The sequence below is a fragment of the Artibeus jamaicensis genome, unplaced genomic scaffold (genome assembly GCF_021234435.1).
Source record: "Artibeus jamaicensis isolate MK-2021 breed Jamaican fruit bat unplaced genomic scaffold, CSHL_Jam_final contig_387, whole genome shotgun sequence".
NCBI classification, from domain to species: domain Eukaryota; kingdom Metazoa; phylum Chordata; class Mammalia; order Chiroptera; family Phyllostomidae; genus Artibeus; species Artibeus jamaicensis.
Genome location: NW_026521812.1, coordinates 13,456,775 through 13,470,552, shown reverse-complemented (window position 1 = coordinate 13,470,552; position 13,778 = coordinate 13,456,775). Strand labels below are relative to the sequence as shown.

The following is a 13,778-nucleotide window of genomic DNA, read 5'->3' as shown; positions in this document are numbered from 1 at the left end:
GAGAATATAAAATAAAAGTGGAGTGATAGAAGTCCCTATCTTTATATTTTACTCAGGCAAAATATCAAAAATTTCCCATAGTAGAGAAAGTTTTAAAAAATTAAAATGTTTAGAGTTAACAAGAATTAAAAATATTCAAGAGAGCAAAACTATGTTAAAAAAACCAACACACTGGCCAAGTGGCCAGCCAAACAAAAAATAAGTATTAATAATGGAATCTCAGTATTAATCAAATAATTCTTTATTTATGCATATATACATATTTATGTGTGTCAATTCATAAACTTACCCAAAGATGAGGAACTAAATATCTCTAGGTAACTAAAACAAGTCACCATCCTGGGAGTATGATTGTGAAATAAATCTCAAAGGAAACAAATATGTATATACTGCCCTCAAGGGGCAATTAATATGTAGTTCATTAAAATACAAGAAGAAATATATTGCACTCCTTGAATACAATTTATTCCTAATTATCCCACCCAATAAAGGAGCAACACTGATGTGACTCGTTACATAATAAGTCATCTAAAATTCATTCATACACATATTTTATTTGCCAAATCTCTTTCCTTGTTGGGGAGTATTAATCTTGTACTCATACCAGTAGGCATTGCAACTCTTCAGAGGCCTGGAGCAAAGGTTCCATTCACAAATAATTCACAACTTGATAATACATGTGTAAACAAATCAGTCTTTAAGTGCCATTAAATAGTGTTCCTTTTTTTTCTGTCAAATTGCATTTTTACTACAAAGTTCCAAAAATATTATATGTAAAAGATAAAAATTAAAAGAAAATTACTTACAATAATACATGTGGGAACTTCACGAAGAGAATACTCTGCTTTATTAGGAAGATCTTGATTGCCTACCAGCTCATAAATAGCAGGAAAGGATAAGAAGTTCACCAATGCTAGAAAAGACTAGGGGAGGGAGAAGGAACAGTCACTTAAATAGTTCGTTTTTTTAACCACACCCACAGAAGAATCATTAATGTAAAGTTTTATAGCAGTCTGACTATAAGGATGAATTTTTTAAATAAGCCTAATTAATCCACATAAATGTGAAATATACATATAATAAGTACAAAATAGTTAATCAACATGAAAAATAATATATGTTAACAATGCATAATAACTATTGTAATTGGTTGAGAATTGGAAAATACTTTAAAATATCATGTATCTCTTGAAAAGTTTCATTCTGAGAAAAAAGATTCATCTTTTTCATTCTTTGCATTTGTTACATCTGATGTATGAGAAAATATCAGTGAAGCAGGGACTTTGGAGCAAGATGACAAATTTCATATATTCTTTACTTGTGTCACAAAGTCATCTTTATCCTTTAACCACATTCACTGGAAATCCAACTAATTTCATTATAATTAATTTTTAAAAGCTAAGGCTTTTCCTATCAAAAGCAGCTCATTTTCTGGTGCAATCTTTTCAAGTTATCCATCCATGAAGTTTTTAAGCTCCCAGTCTCACTTTGTCTTAAAGACAACCTGAATACTTTTCTCAGGCACATTTCCTGTACAAAAACATGCAGTGGTTGCCCATCGCTAAACATCAAAACTAACTCCCTAACATGACTTTCAAGGTGCTTTTTTAATTGAACCTTTCTTCTCTTCACAGGCTCAAAAGCCTCATTTCCCATTAATCCTCAGCATGAAGTCACTGCTTCAATCAAACATGCCTGTGGTCTTCTTCAAGTGACGGCCACACAAACTTCTCTTGTCTACAAACACCCTCCTCCTTCCTCCCACACACTCATTATCCCTCTTCATAAGCTTTCACAACAGTTTCGTTCTAGAAGCCTTTCCAATTAACTCTATCCATGTGTAGAAGCCCTGCATTTTGCCAATACATACATGTTAAGGGTTTTTTTTGTGTTAATTGTACTTGTTTATAACTATTAAATTTCCTGTTTGTTGTTTTTAAAATTTTTTACTAGATTCAGAAAATTTAAGAATCAAATTGAGAATTTTCACTAGAGTCGGAACATTGAGAAAATTAAAAAGAAGAATTCATTCAATCTCTCATTTAATAAATGAGAAAACTTAAAAACCAGAAAACTGAAGAGACCTGGCCAAAGACACACAATCAGAAAGCTGGTCATAAAACTAATCTGTATTTTCTTATTTCCAGGCTAAGATTACTCAGTAAAAATCACTATAAAATCGTCAGATATTATTTAACAGTATCACCCTTGCTCCATATGCCATGTTTGAAAACCTGGAAGGTATAGCTCATTTCATAATCTTTCCCTTAATATACCAAAAGCAACGTTACTTAACAGTGATTAATTCACGCACACTGGTTTTTAACAAATGTTGCTGCTACAGGATGAAAAATGAGCTCACATCAAAATATTTAAAAGCTTTCCTTTTCCCCACAAATATTCCATAAAATGAAGAGGAAATTTATAACCAGTTCTAAGAAGAAAATAACATACTTATGGTTTAAAATGAATATTTATTTGGATAGCAATAACATTAGCATAAAGTAAAATAAATAAATTTAATTGCATAGAAGCCATTTAATTAATGCCTACTTAAAGATAACACCATGCTAAAAATATGCACTATAGAGGAGGGAAAAAAACAGATGTGAAGGAAAGGATGTTTGAATAATATACCCATTAATTACATATAAAATGAACTATAGCAAAACTACAGAGTCATAGCCATACAGAGAAACACTGTAAAAATTCACTAATCACCAGGGTGTTGACTAGAAAAGATGGCTGAAACAGGTGTCATAATAGTTGTATATTAATCTAATTTGTCGTAAAATATAAGCTTTAAATGCTTTACAATTTGAATATATAAATACTTCATGAATGTCCTTAATATTAATCCAGTAATAAGTAGATACTGTCTACTTATTAATTTATGCTTAAAACATCTTTCCCATCTATTATAACCAGATTATAAAAACACTTACTAAATGTCCTTTTCGACAACTTACACTATCCATAAAAATATATGATCTTTACAAATCACACATATCAATATGATATTGAGGGCTTTTATATGATTTATACAAGAAAATTCCTTTGGTATTTATGTAGCTTCCTGTACCTAAGAAATAAAACAATGTGGACCAGAAAGTAGAATCATAACTGCTGGTACTCTAAATAGAATCATAACACTACTCTATAATTATGTAGAACCCTAGGTGAAAACAATTCAGTAATTGTATTTGAACTTAAACAATACTTGAAAGAAACTTAAGATTTCAGCAGCTTGTTTCTAGCAGAAAGAAATCCGTTTCTCTCCCAGGAAGCATTTGTGATAGACACTGGCACACTGCGAAATAGTGATGTGCTGAGCACTCCCAGAACTCAGGAAAATGTTTACAATGCAATCACTGGTCCCCACAAACATAACCAAAGATGTTAATTATACTGAAGTTTATCTTAGCACAAAACATAATTCTGTTTCACTGATGTTTTGAAGAATGGGATTCTGTGTTGTAATGACAAGTAGTAGAAGGTCAAATGTTTTATGTATTTTAAGACTACAGCATAAAATTAAACCTAAAGCCAAGAAATTTTTCTTATGAATTCAAAACCATCAGGTTGATAATGATAATCCATTCACTAATTTAGTCATTCAAAATATTTTAATGCCAACTTATTATCAGCAATTGTGCCAGATGCTAAGAGTAATAATATGAATGAAACAATGGTCTCTGCCCTCAAGGACTCACAGTGCAGTACAGGGCAAGTACCCTATGAGATGACCCAAAACAGCACCTTAACTGCCTGATGCTGTTACACGATGAAGTGGGAGGATATTAGGGGGTGACACTGTAAAGCAAAGCTGGGAGAAGTGAGAGAGAGCCCTGCAGAGGTAGCAGGCAAGTAGGTAGAGGTACTATGTTAATTAGCTCGATCTTCATCATTTCAGAAAAAGAGGGAACTGACATAGTGTTTTCAGAAAGTAATGGGAATTACATTGTACATATTAAATAGAATGTTATGAAGGAAAATGGTTTTAAAGATAGACAAAACTGGGAGGAAAAAAAACAAATCAGAGTTTGGAAGTTCTAAGAATAACTTAGTATCAGTTATCATATCAGACATGTATTTTTTAAAGTGTTTAATGAAGTAATCAGAAAGTGATTCAAAGGCAAATTTTTGTTTGTTTTGGATGAGAAAATCAAACTATTTTCAAATATATTTTATGCATCTTTCCAATCTATATCCTTTCTATTTTTTCTTGCCTCGTTGCACAAAGATCTAATACAATATTGAAAAGTGCTAAGAGTAAACAAATTTTATATTCATTATTTCACCATTAAATGTTGAAGATGTATGTTTTTCAAAGACACTTATCAAATGATGATTAAATCTGATGAGATTTATAAATGGGTATTAAGTTTTCTCAAATGCTGTTTCCATATCTGTTGAAATCATTGTATAAATTTTCTCTTTATTCTGTCAATATGGTGAAAGTTTCATTTTAGAATGTTAACCCAACTTTGCAGGTTTAGGATAAACCCCACTTGATTATATTAAATGGTCCTTTTACATATTGTTAGATATAATTTGATAGTTCATTAAATACTTTAAGTCTATATTCATCAAAAATATTAGTCAGTTTATTTTTTGGAAACATTTGTCTGGTTTCCATGTCGGGGTTATGCTGGCATAACATAAGTTAGAAACTGAGTCCTCTACCTCTGTTTTCTGACGAGATCGGGCGCTTTCAGGGTGGGATGGCCGTAGACTACCTCTGTTTTCTGAAAGTGAGTGTGTGTGTGTGTGTGTGTGTGTGTGTGTGTGTGTGTGTGTGAGAGATTGGTGCTCTTCCTCCTATAAAAGTTTCATAGAATGCACTGGTGAAGAACTATCTGGTTTTCTTTGTAGGAAGGGTTTTTTCTTTTCTATTCTTTAGAAATTTTATTTTCCATCAACCTTACTTCCATATTTCCATTATGTTTTCCTTTTTATTTTCATTTAGCATTGTTCAGTTACAGCCGTCCTGCCTTTCCCCCATTGCTCAGCCCTACCCTGTCCCCCACCCTCCCACATTCAATCCCCCCATTGTCAGTGCCAATGAATCCTCTATTCATGTTCCTCTGCTCTACCCTTCCTCTCCTTTCCCATCATCCCACCTCACCTCCTCTCTGGTCACTATCAATTTGTTCTTTATTTCCAAGTCTCTGGTTCTATTTTGCTTATTTGTTTGTTTTTTTACTAGGTTCCTCTTATAGATGAGATCATATGGTATTTGTCTTTAATCACCTGGCTTATTTCACTTGACATAATGCTCTCTAGTTCCATTCATGCTCCTTTTATCTTTCTGCTGCATAGTATTCCATTATGTTAATGGACCATAGTTTTTTGGTCCATTCATTTACTGATGAGCACTTAGGCTGTTTCTAGTACTTGGCTATTGTAAACAATGTTGCTATGAGCACTGGGGTGCACAGGATCTTCTGAATTGGTGATTCAAGATTCTTAGTGTATAGTCCCAGAAGTAGGATTGCTGCATCACAAGGCAATTCCATTTTTAATTTTTTGAGAAAATTCATACTGTTTTCCATAGCAGCTGCACCAGTCTGCATTCCCACCAAAGTGCACTAGGGTTCCTTTTTCTCCACAACCTTACCAGCACTTGTTGTAAGTTGATTTGTTAATGATGGCCATTCTGACAAGTATGAAGTGATATCTCATTGTGGTTTTAGTTTGCATCTCTGTAATGGCTAGTGATGATGCCCAGTCTAAGCATTTGTGGAAGAACAGCTTAAGACCACTCAGTGGTTGTTGCTACTCACTCAGTGGCCTGCACAGGCTGCAGACTCATCTTCGGTGCCAGGCTGAGAGCTCCAGGCTTCAGTAGGAAACTGCAGAATAGGCACAGAGGGCACTTGCACCTGCAGACCAGTAAGCAACCTCAAGCTGGGCAGCAGTGAACTCGGGAGCCAGGGTAGACTATGCACCCTGAAATTCTTCCTTAGTCACGGCCTTTTCAGCAGCGGCCTGCTCTTTCTTCTCAATCTCTTCAGGATCTCCGTCGAAGTAGAGATCACACAGGACCTCCCATAGGTGTTCATGAGAGATGGTGCCACACATGTGTAGTACTTCCAGGGGCCAGCATGCACCACATCAGACCCACTGAGCAGCACCCCTGTGGTTGCCAGGGTTGACAATGTCCACAAAGCGCAGAGGAAAGCCTGTGTGACACAGAGCAACGGTGGTCAGGATGACATAAGACGTCTCTGTGAGAGGCCGGTGGTCAGCCCTGGGATCAGTAACTCCCAGAAGTCTCGGCTCCCAGAAGGCTGCCCAGGTCTGGGTAGTGAGGGTTCCAGGAGTGAAGTGCCGGTGATGGGGGTGACTGCAGTGGCAGCAGCAAGCTTCAGCGCAGCTCCCTGCAGGAGGTGACACAGACGGCAGCAGGGTTTTCAGTGGCAACAACTGCACAAGCTGTAGGCAGAAGCTCCTCGCAGGTCCTCTTCAGATTTTTGGTGCAGATGCCGCCACTTTTCCTTCAGCAGGTGTGCCGTTCCACTTGACTTGGAAGTCAGTGTCAGTGCCACCGAAGTGGGTTCCTGCTGGGAGGAATTTGAAGAGATCCCCCTGCTTCATTTGCAGGACATCAAGGTCTCCGGACACTGTGACAGTTTCCACTTCAGTTATGTGGGAACCAAGAACGATGCCATATGCTTCCCTCTCTGGGGAGAGCAGAAAGGCTCTTTGTGCCTTTCTTTGTGCCAAGGTTTTTTATAATGAATTAAATTTCTTTAACCAATACATAGCTATTTAGATTTTCTATTTTCTATTAGGTTAATTTTGGTAAGTATTCATTTTTTAAGATTTTATTTACTTATTTTTAGACTGAGGGGAAGGCAGGGAAAAAGTGAGGAAGAGAAACATCAATGTGTGGTTGCCTCTTGTACCCCAACTGGGGACCTGGCCCACAACCCAGGCATGTGTCCTGACTGGGAATCAAACCAGCAACCCTTTGGTTCCCAGGCCAGCGCTCAATCCACCTAACCATACAGCCAGGGCGGTAAGTGTATTTTTTTAATTCTCACCCACAGATACATTTCTTGATTTGAGAGAGAGAGAAAGAGAGAGGGGAACATCAATGTGAAAAAGAAACATCGATCAGTTGCCTCTTATATGGACCCCGACTGGGTATTTAACCCACAACCTAGGTATATGCTCTGAGCAGAAATGGAACCCACAACCTTTTTGATGTATGGGATAAAGCTCCAAACAACTAAGCCAGCCATCCAGGACAGTAAGCACAGTTCTTAAGAAGTCTGCCAGTTTTGTTAGTGGTTGAATTCATGGCATAAAGCCAATCATAATATCCCCTTAATGTTCTTTAATACCTATGGGGATTTTCAGTAGAGCACCAATGCTCGCCCTTGAGCAAATATCTGTTACATCTAGAATGTCAAGCAGTATCATTCTTTTCATCCGTATTGACTCCCCTCCATTTCTGTCTATTTTTGTTATTCACAAAAAAACAATTGATTTTAACTTATTTTTAAGTTATTTTTCCTGAGTTTGTGTTTTTCCCAGGAGGAAACTAGTTTACAATTACAGAAAGCATGCCTCTAGTCTGTGTTTTAATTTTGTGATACCACTTGAATGAAAATTCTCCAGGCTACCATAAAGTCAAAGTCAGGAATCATCATTTCTTTTAAGTAAAATTTGGAGAACATGTTAAGTATGTAAAAGCCACTGAATTATAACAGAACATTGTATGGGTGCTTAAGAGTTTCTTTGTTTTGCCACATTACTCTGAATGATGGCATCCTCTCTCTGCCTATACCTTCTTCAAATACTCCTAAAATTTTTCTATTATATTTGAGCTCAAAGGCCAAAAGCTTCCTCACTTGTTTTATTTTGATTGGTTTGTTTTTTTTTTCAGGTTTTTTTGCATGTTTGCTTATTCTATGACATGTCTTGGTGACTATTACTCTTTATTTAAAAAGAAAATTTATAATAAAATATTATGTAAAAATAACATCCTTCCAAACATGACTCCCAGAGAACCCTAGTATTTCTACCATTCATTAAATTTATTGTGAATTTTTAAAATTTGGAAATGGAAAAAAAAGAGGAAATAAAAACATTAGAAAAGTCTGCTGGCTGTAACTGAATAAAGTCTGGATAAATTAATTTCTAACACAGACACTTAAAGCCGGTACATTATTAGATGAACCAAATCATTCCTTACCTTTTGACAGCTTTGGTCAACAGGATCCACTGGGGTAGCTCTGGGATGGGTCACTCTAACATCATCTCTTCCACACTCCAGATTGGCCCACAATTCAGTTACAAGTGCATTAACAAACCCTAAAAAAGATTATTTTGTATCATATTTATAGTATACTATTTCTTCAGATTATGTAGGAAAGATACAATTATCCCTCAGACAAAACTGGTCCAGACTGACCAAAGACACATAATTACCTCCAAACTTGGTAGAAATTATATTTCCTATTGTTAATATACTTTTATACCTCACTATCATAATACTGTGTACTGATAAAATTTTGAAAGATTATTTTCCTTTGAGGTGAATTCTGAGTCCCAGATTTTATCCTCCAGACAATAACTTCTCTGAGCATGTTTTTTGAAAAAAAAGAAGGCTTATACTTTACTCTCTAAATAAGCCAGCAATGAAAGGCGGACTGAAAGTGGGGTGTGTGTGTGTGTGTGGAAGGAGGTATTAAGGGGCAGGGTAGGCATCTGAATAGTGTAGGTTCCCTTATTGTAAGTGTTTTTTGTAATTCCATTATAATAGTTCTCCATTTCACGTAACGTTTGGCTCCGTACTATCTTTAAATTCTTATGAGTCTAAACGACTCATATATCTAAATGAAAGTGATTATTAAGCGAGATTATTATGTGCCTGTATGAAGAATCATATCATATGAAAACATGTAAAACAGAACATCTAATAATCAAATCATTAATTTTATAATAAAAATATCTGAGGAGAAAGCATCCTCTAGATACAAAAAGAAGAAAATGCTCTAAAATTGAGACTATCGGGGTTCAAACTGTAAACCTGACGGTTCATTGGTGCATGTCTTTAGAAAACTCCTTACACTTCTCAGAGCAGCAATTCCCCCACTTGAAAACTAAAATTGTGCTTCCACAATTCCAGGGTTGCTATGATGTATAAATAGGATCTTATCTGCAGAGTTCCTAACATCATACCTAAGACACCACACGGTGTCTATCATATCTAAGAACTCAAAGGGTGTTAATCTTTCTTCCTCTGCCCTATGAAAAATTGCATCTAACTTTCTCATGAAAAGTTTGGTATTATGAGGTTCAGAAGTTTAATAACTTGACCAACAGGGAAATCTGAGATAAATCCAAATGCTTTCATCCATGTGCCCTGACTACTGAATAAACTAGATTGGATTCTAAGTTTTAAAAAAAGTGGTTCAGCTTAGCACAATTTCTGCCAGAAAACATAGTTCCATAATACAAGTAGCCCAAATCAGTTCAGCCAAAAATATTCAAAACATGCTACCAGAAAATACTTTTATTTAAAAGGAGACTCAATAGTGATCACTTATGTTATTATTCACCCACTCTAACACAGGAAAATTATAATCATAGCATCTCTATTAGAGATTACATCTTGTCTCCAGTTCAGGGATCAGACAATCTTAAGATATGATATCTTAAATTCCCAGCAGTTGAACTACTTAGAAATCTAATCCACAGTGAATGACACATGCTGACTGCAAACTGCAAAGACAATGGTAAAAAGTTAAGTGGCGAGAGGGAAGCTTTCAAGAAAGGAAGAGAAGAAAGGGAATAAGAAAATGATACATGTAAAAACTATTGATTGTAAATTTTGGTGCATACACAAGCCATTAAAAATGAGCATTAAGAAATTTTAGATGCAACTGTACCAAGAGAGAGAGGATGATACCCTTTCAATTTATAAGATGAGAGCAATTTCTTAAAGCATCAAGTACTTCTCAGTTTAGTTCATTATGTGCCATTATTCTGATTAGATATAATTCACAGGCAAAGAAGATTCCCAGTGGGATTTCACAGACAACAAGAGATAAATAGGAAGCCCCGTAACCTACTCTTACCTAAGGTGTAACTTGGGAAAAATAACTCCCAAGTTATTTAGAGTAATATCCTGATACTTGACCATGCCAATTAAATTTTTCATTGGATTGCTCATTTCATTTAAATAAGTATAATTTTCAGTGAAAGGAAAAACTTACCTGACCTTTGCAGAGCTATCGCACCTGCTGCTGTTGAGGCTACTTGTGTAACCAAAACCCCACAGTCGAACTTTTTATGCCTGCTAATCTAAAAACATGAATAAGGAACAACAGTGAGACAGTGAAACACAGCATGCTAATGTTTTACTTACATTTACATGGAGAGTTACTGACTTTTAAAATTAGAACACTGGACATCATTTCAAGGAAAGATAACAAGAAAGGCAAAAACAAAGTCAGAAACTATAACAATTAATGAGTTAACACTAATGTACTATTTTTGACAATTTTATTTCAGACCTAGGTTCTGGTCCCAGCATGGGAACTAAGTAACTTTTCAACCCTGAACAAATCACTTTTCTCTTTGAGCCTAAGTCTCTTCATACACAAAATAAGGGACTTTGACCAGATGTCAAGTAGATTCCTTCCAACTCTAAATTCTATTATCTTACTGTTTACTTCTTCAGGTTGGCTCTTCAATTATAAATTTCTTCATTAATGAATGTGTATTGGCTGCCGGTTTTTTAAAGCTGTTTGATTACTTAAGAGTAATTAAACATCTTAAGAATGTTTATGAAGATGAATTCTTCATCTTAAGAATAGAATACCTCAAATAATTTGATATTTCACAAAGAGATTACACATATATTCATGGTAAAAAGTACAGAATTGAGTATCTCTCTTAGCAGAAATCAGAATAAGGAAATAACAAAGTCCTTCTCAGACTTTGGCTAAAATCAGATTGGCTACCATTTCTAACTTATATTTTTTCAACATATCATTGATAGAATCTGTTTTAATCAAAAATTTAAAATGTAAACTGTACAGTCAGTTTTAAGGACAAAGAAAAAAAGAGAGAGAAATTGAAGGGCCATAGGAAAGAAATAGGTTAATGTGTTCATTTCTGCTAAGTTTTTTTCATTTGCCCTCCTTCTTTCATTTTATTACTCATAATTTCTATTTTCCTTAATTTACCATCCATTAGTTCTTCAATTAGATAACAAAGAGGTAAACAAGATAAATGAGTATTCTCTCACACTTGCTTTCCTCCAGAATAACTGCAAAAACATCTTACTCAACTCCCCTCATTGACCCTGCTGATTCAGACATAAGTGGCCTTGGAACTTCCCAGATTCACAATAAGTACTGGAGAGGTAAGGGCAGAAAAAGAAAATACAGAGGAGTCAGAGATGCTTTGCTGAACAAGATTCAGATCTGGGGGACACCATAAAATGCAAATCTAAGTGCTAATCTTACTCCGTCAGTTACTAGAGCATAAGCACATCATTTAACCAACCTGGGTCTCTACTTTCTCTTCAGCAAAATTAAGCATATGGCCTAACTGCTTTCTTACATGGTAAGCAAATATCTGAATTTTAACAAAATGTTGTGAATAGCATAAAGTACCACTAAAGTATTATAATAACTTACAAGATTATAAGTTTCTGAGGTCTAGGAAACAATATCTTCTATTTCTATTTTACCCACCAGGGTGGTATGAAGGAAGACAAGAAATGGACCAGCCTTTTGACCTAGCTATTCCACTGCTAGGATTATATCCTAAGAACCCTAAAACACGAATCCAAAAGAACCTATGCACCCCAATGTTCATAGCAGCACAATTTACAATAGCCAAGAGCTGGAAGCAACCTAGGTGCCCAGCAGTAAATGAATGGATCAAAAAATTATGGTACATATACACAATGGAATTCTATGCAGCAGAAAGAAAGAAGGAGCTCCTACCCTTTGCAACAGCATGGACGGAACTGGAAAGCATTATGCTGAGTGAAATAAGCCGGGCGGTAAAAGACAAATACCATATGATCTCACCTTTAACAGGAAGCTAAACAACAAAACAAACAAGCAAGCAAAATAAAAACAAACACACTGAAATAGAGAACAGGGGGACAGTGACCAGAGGGGAGAGGGGAGGGAATTTCAGGGGGGAAAGGGGAAGGATTTACAGGAACTAGTATAAAGGACACATGGACAACAACTAAGGGAGGTGGAAATGGGAGGGAGGTGGGGAGCACTGGGGGGTTTGGGCTGGGATGGGAGTAAAAGACAGAAAACTGTACTTGAACAATAATTAAATTAAAAAATATTTTTAAAAAAGATAGTCCTAAAATTTATAAGTGTAAAAAATGACACCTAGTCACAGGTGCATTATCACAAGAGTAAAAGCTGTCTTCATGGTTTCATGTATCTGAATGATAAAGAAAACACCTTGGAATTGCTCAAATATTTAAAAAAATATACAAACAAAATGAAAACTCAAATGGTTAACTAGTACACAGATTCTAACTCACCAACAGAGAAATTCAAATTGAAACAACACAATTTCCTCCCACCTCCTCTCTGGTTACTGTCAGATTATTCTTAATGGGGGAAGAAGGTGGGGGTTTCAGAAACAACTATAAAGGACACACAGACAAAACCAAGGGGGGTGGAAGCAGGGGAAGGAGGTGGGGATGGCTGGGGTGCGGGGGAGTGGTGGGGGGTAAATGCGGACAACTGTACTTGAACAACAATAAAATAGTTTTTTAAAAAAAGACATTCTCCACTACCTGCTTTAATAAATTATTTTACACTAAGAATGCATAAGTATCTCTTAAAAACAACAGTTTTGTTTTAATGGAATTTTTTTGATTGAATAAAAATATGTTTCTTCTCAAAAAAAAAAAAGAAACACAATTTCATTTATGTAAACTTTAAAAGGCCAAAAAAACTTCTATGTCTGATATAGTTTGAATGTCACCTCAAAATTCATGTTAAAATCCTAACCCCCAAAGTAATGGTAGTAAGTGGGGCGTTTATGAGGTGATTAGGTTTTGAAGGTGGCCTGTCCTCATGAATAGGGTCAGTGCTCTTAGGGAGAAGATGGCAGGGAGTTCCCTAGCTCCTGCCACATGAAGATGCAGTAAGTCTGTGAACCAGAAGAGGGCCTTCACCTGGCCATGCTGCCATGCAGACACTGGACTTTTAGCCTCTGGAACTGTGAGCAATGAACTTCTGCTATTTATAAGCCACCCAGTCTGCGGTATTTTGTAACAGCAGCCCAAATGGACTAAGACAATATTGCACAAGTATACATATTACACATACTAATTGGAATGGAAGCCTGGGGTAGGAGAATGCAGGCACAATGAAATGGAACTGTCAATTAGAAATGACAGCAGAATATAACTAATCAAGAGAGAAATCTTGCATGGACAGATGCATATGTCATGCCATGAAATGCGACATGTAAATAACTAAAATTCTCTATATTTCACGTCCACTTGGACAAATTAAAACTTACCTGCATGTAACAAAGCTAATATTATAAACCCATGAACAAATGTCCATATGTTTTATTTATAAGGAGATTATCAGGACCCTCCCTCAGGAACTACTTATTCTTCAGAGGCAAAAAACAACCCTAAAAAGTTAATTATTTGTTTTGTTTTTTAGAGGCTTAAACAAAAGTGAATTGGAATTGGTGACTAAAAGGAAATTGGAATTGGTGACTAAAAAAGAACAAATACAATGATACTTATAATCAGG

At 35.7% G+C, this 13,778-nt stretch overlaps 1 protein-coding gene and 1 pseudogene across 1 annotated transcript in view; both read right to left on the bottom strand.

Moving 5' to 3' along the window:
* Positions 1-13,778, bottom strand: part of TBC1D32 (TBC1 domain family member 32) — a 181,602-nt gene that overhangs the window by 107,184 nt on the left and 60,640 nt on the right. The window contains exons 20-22 of the mRNA XM_037139635.2: positions 10,233-10,320; positions 8,207-8,325; positions 807-923 (exon numbers count right to left, since the gene is read on the bottom strand). Of these exons, the coding sequence (XP_036995530.2) occupies positions 807-923; positions 8,207-8,325; positions 10,233-10,320 (324 nt within the window). The remainder of the gene's footprint in view (positions 1-806; positions 924-8,206; positions 8,326-10,232; positions 10,321-13,778) is intronic.
* Positions 5,783-7,440, bottom strand: LOC119045011 (40S ribosomal protein SA-like; annotated as a pseudogene).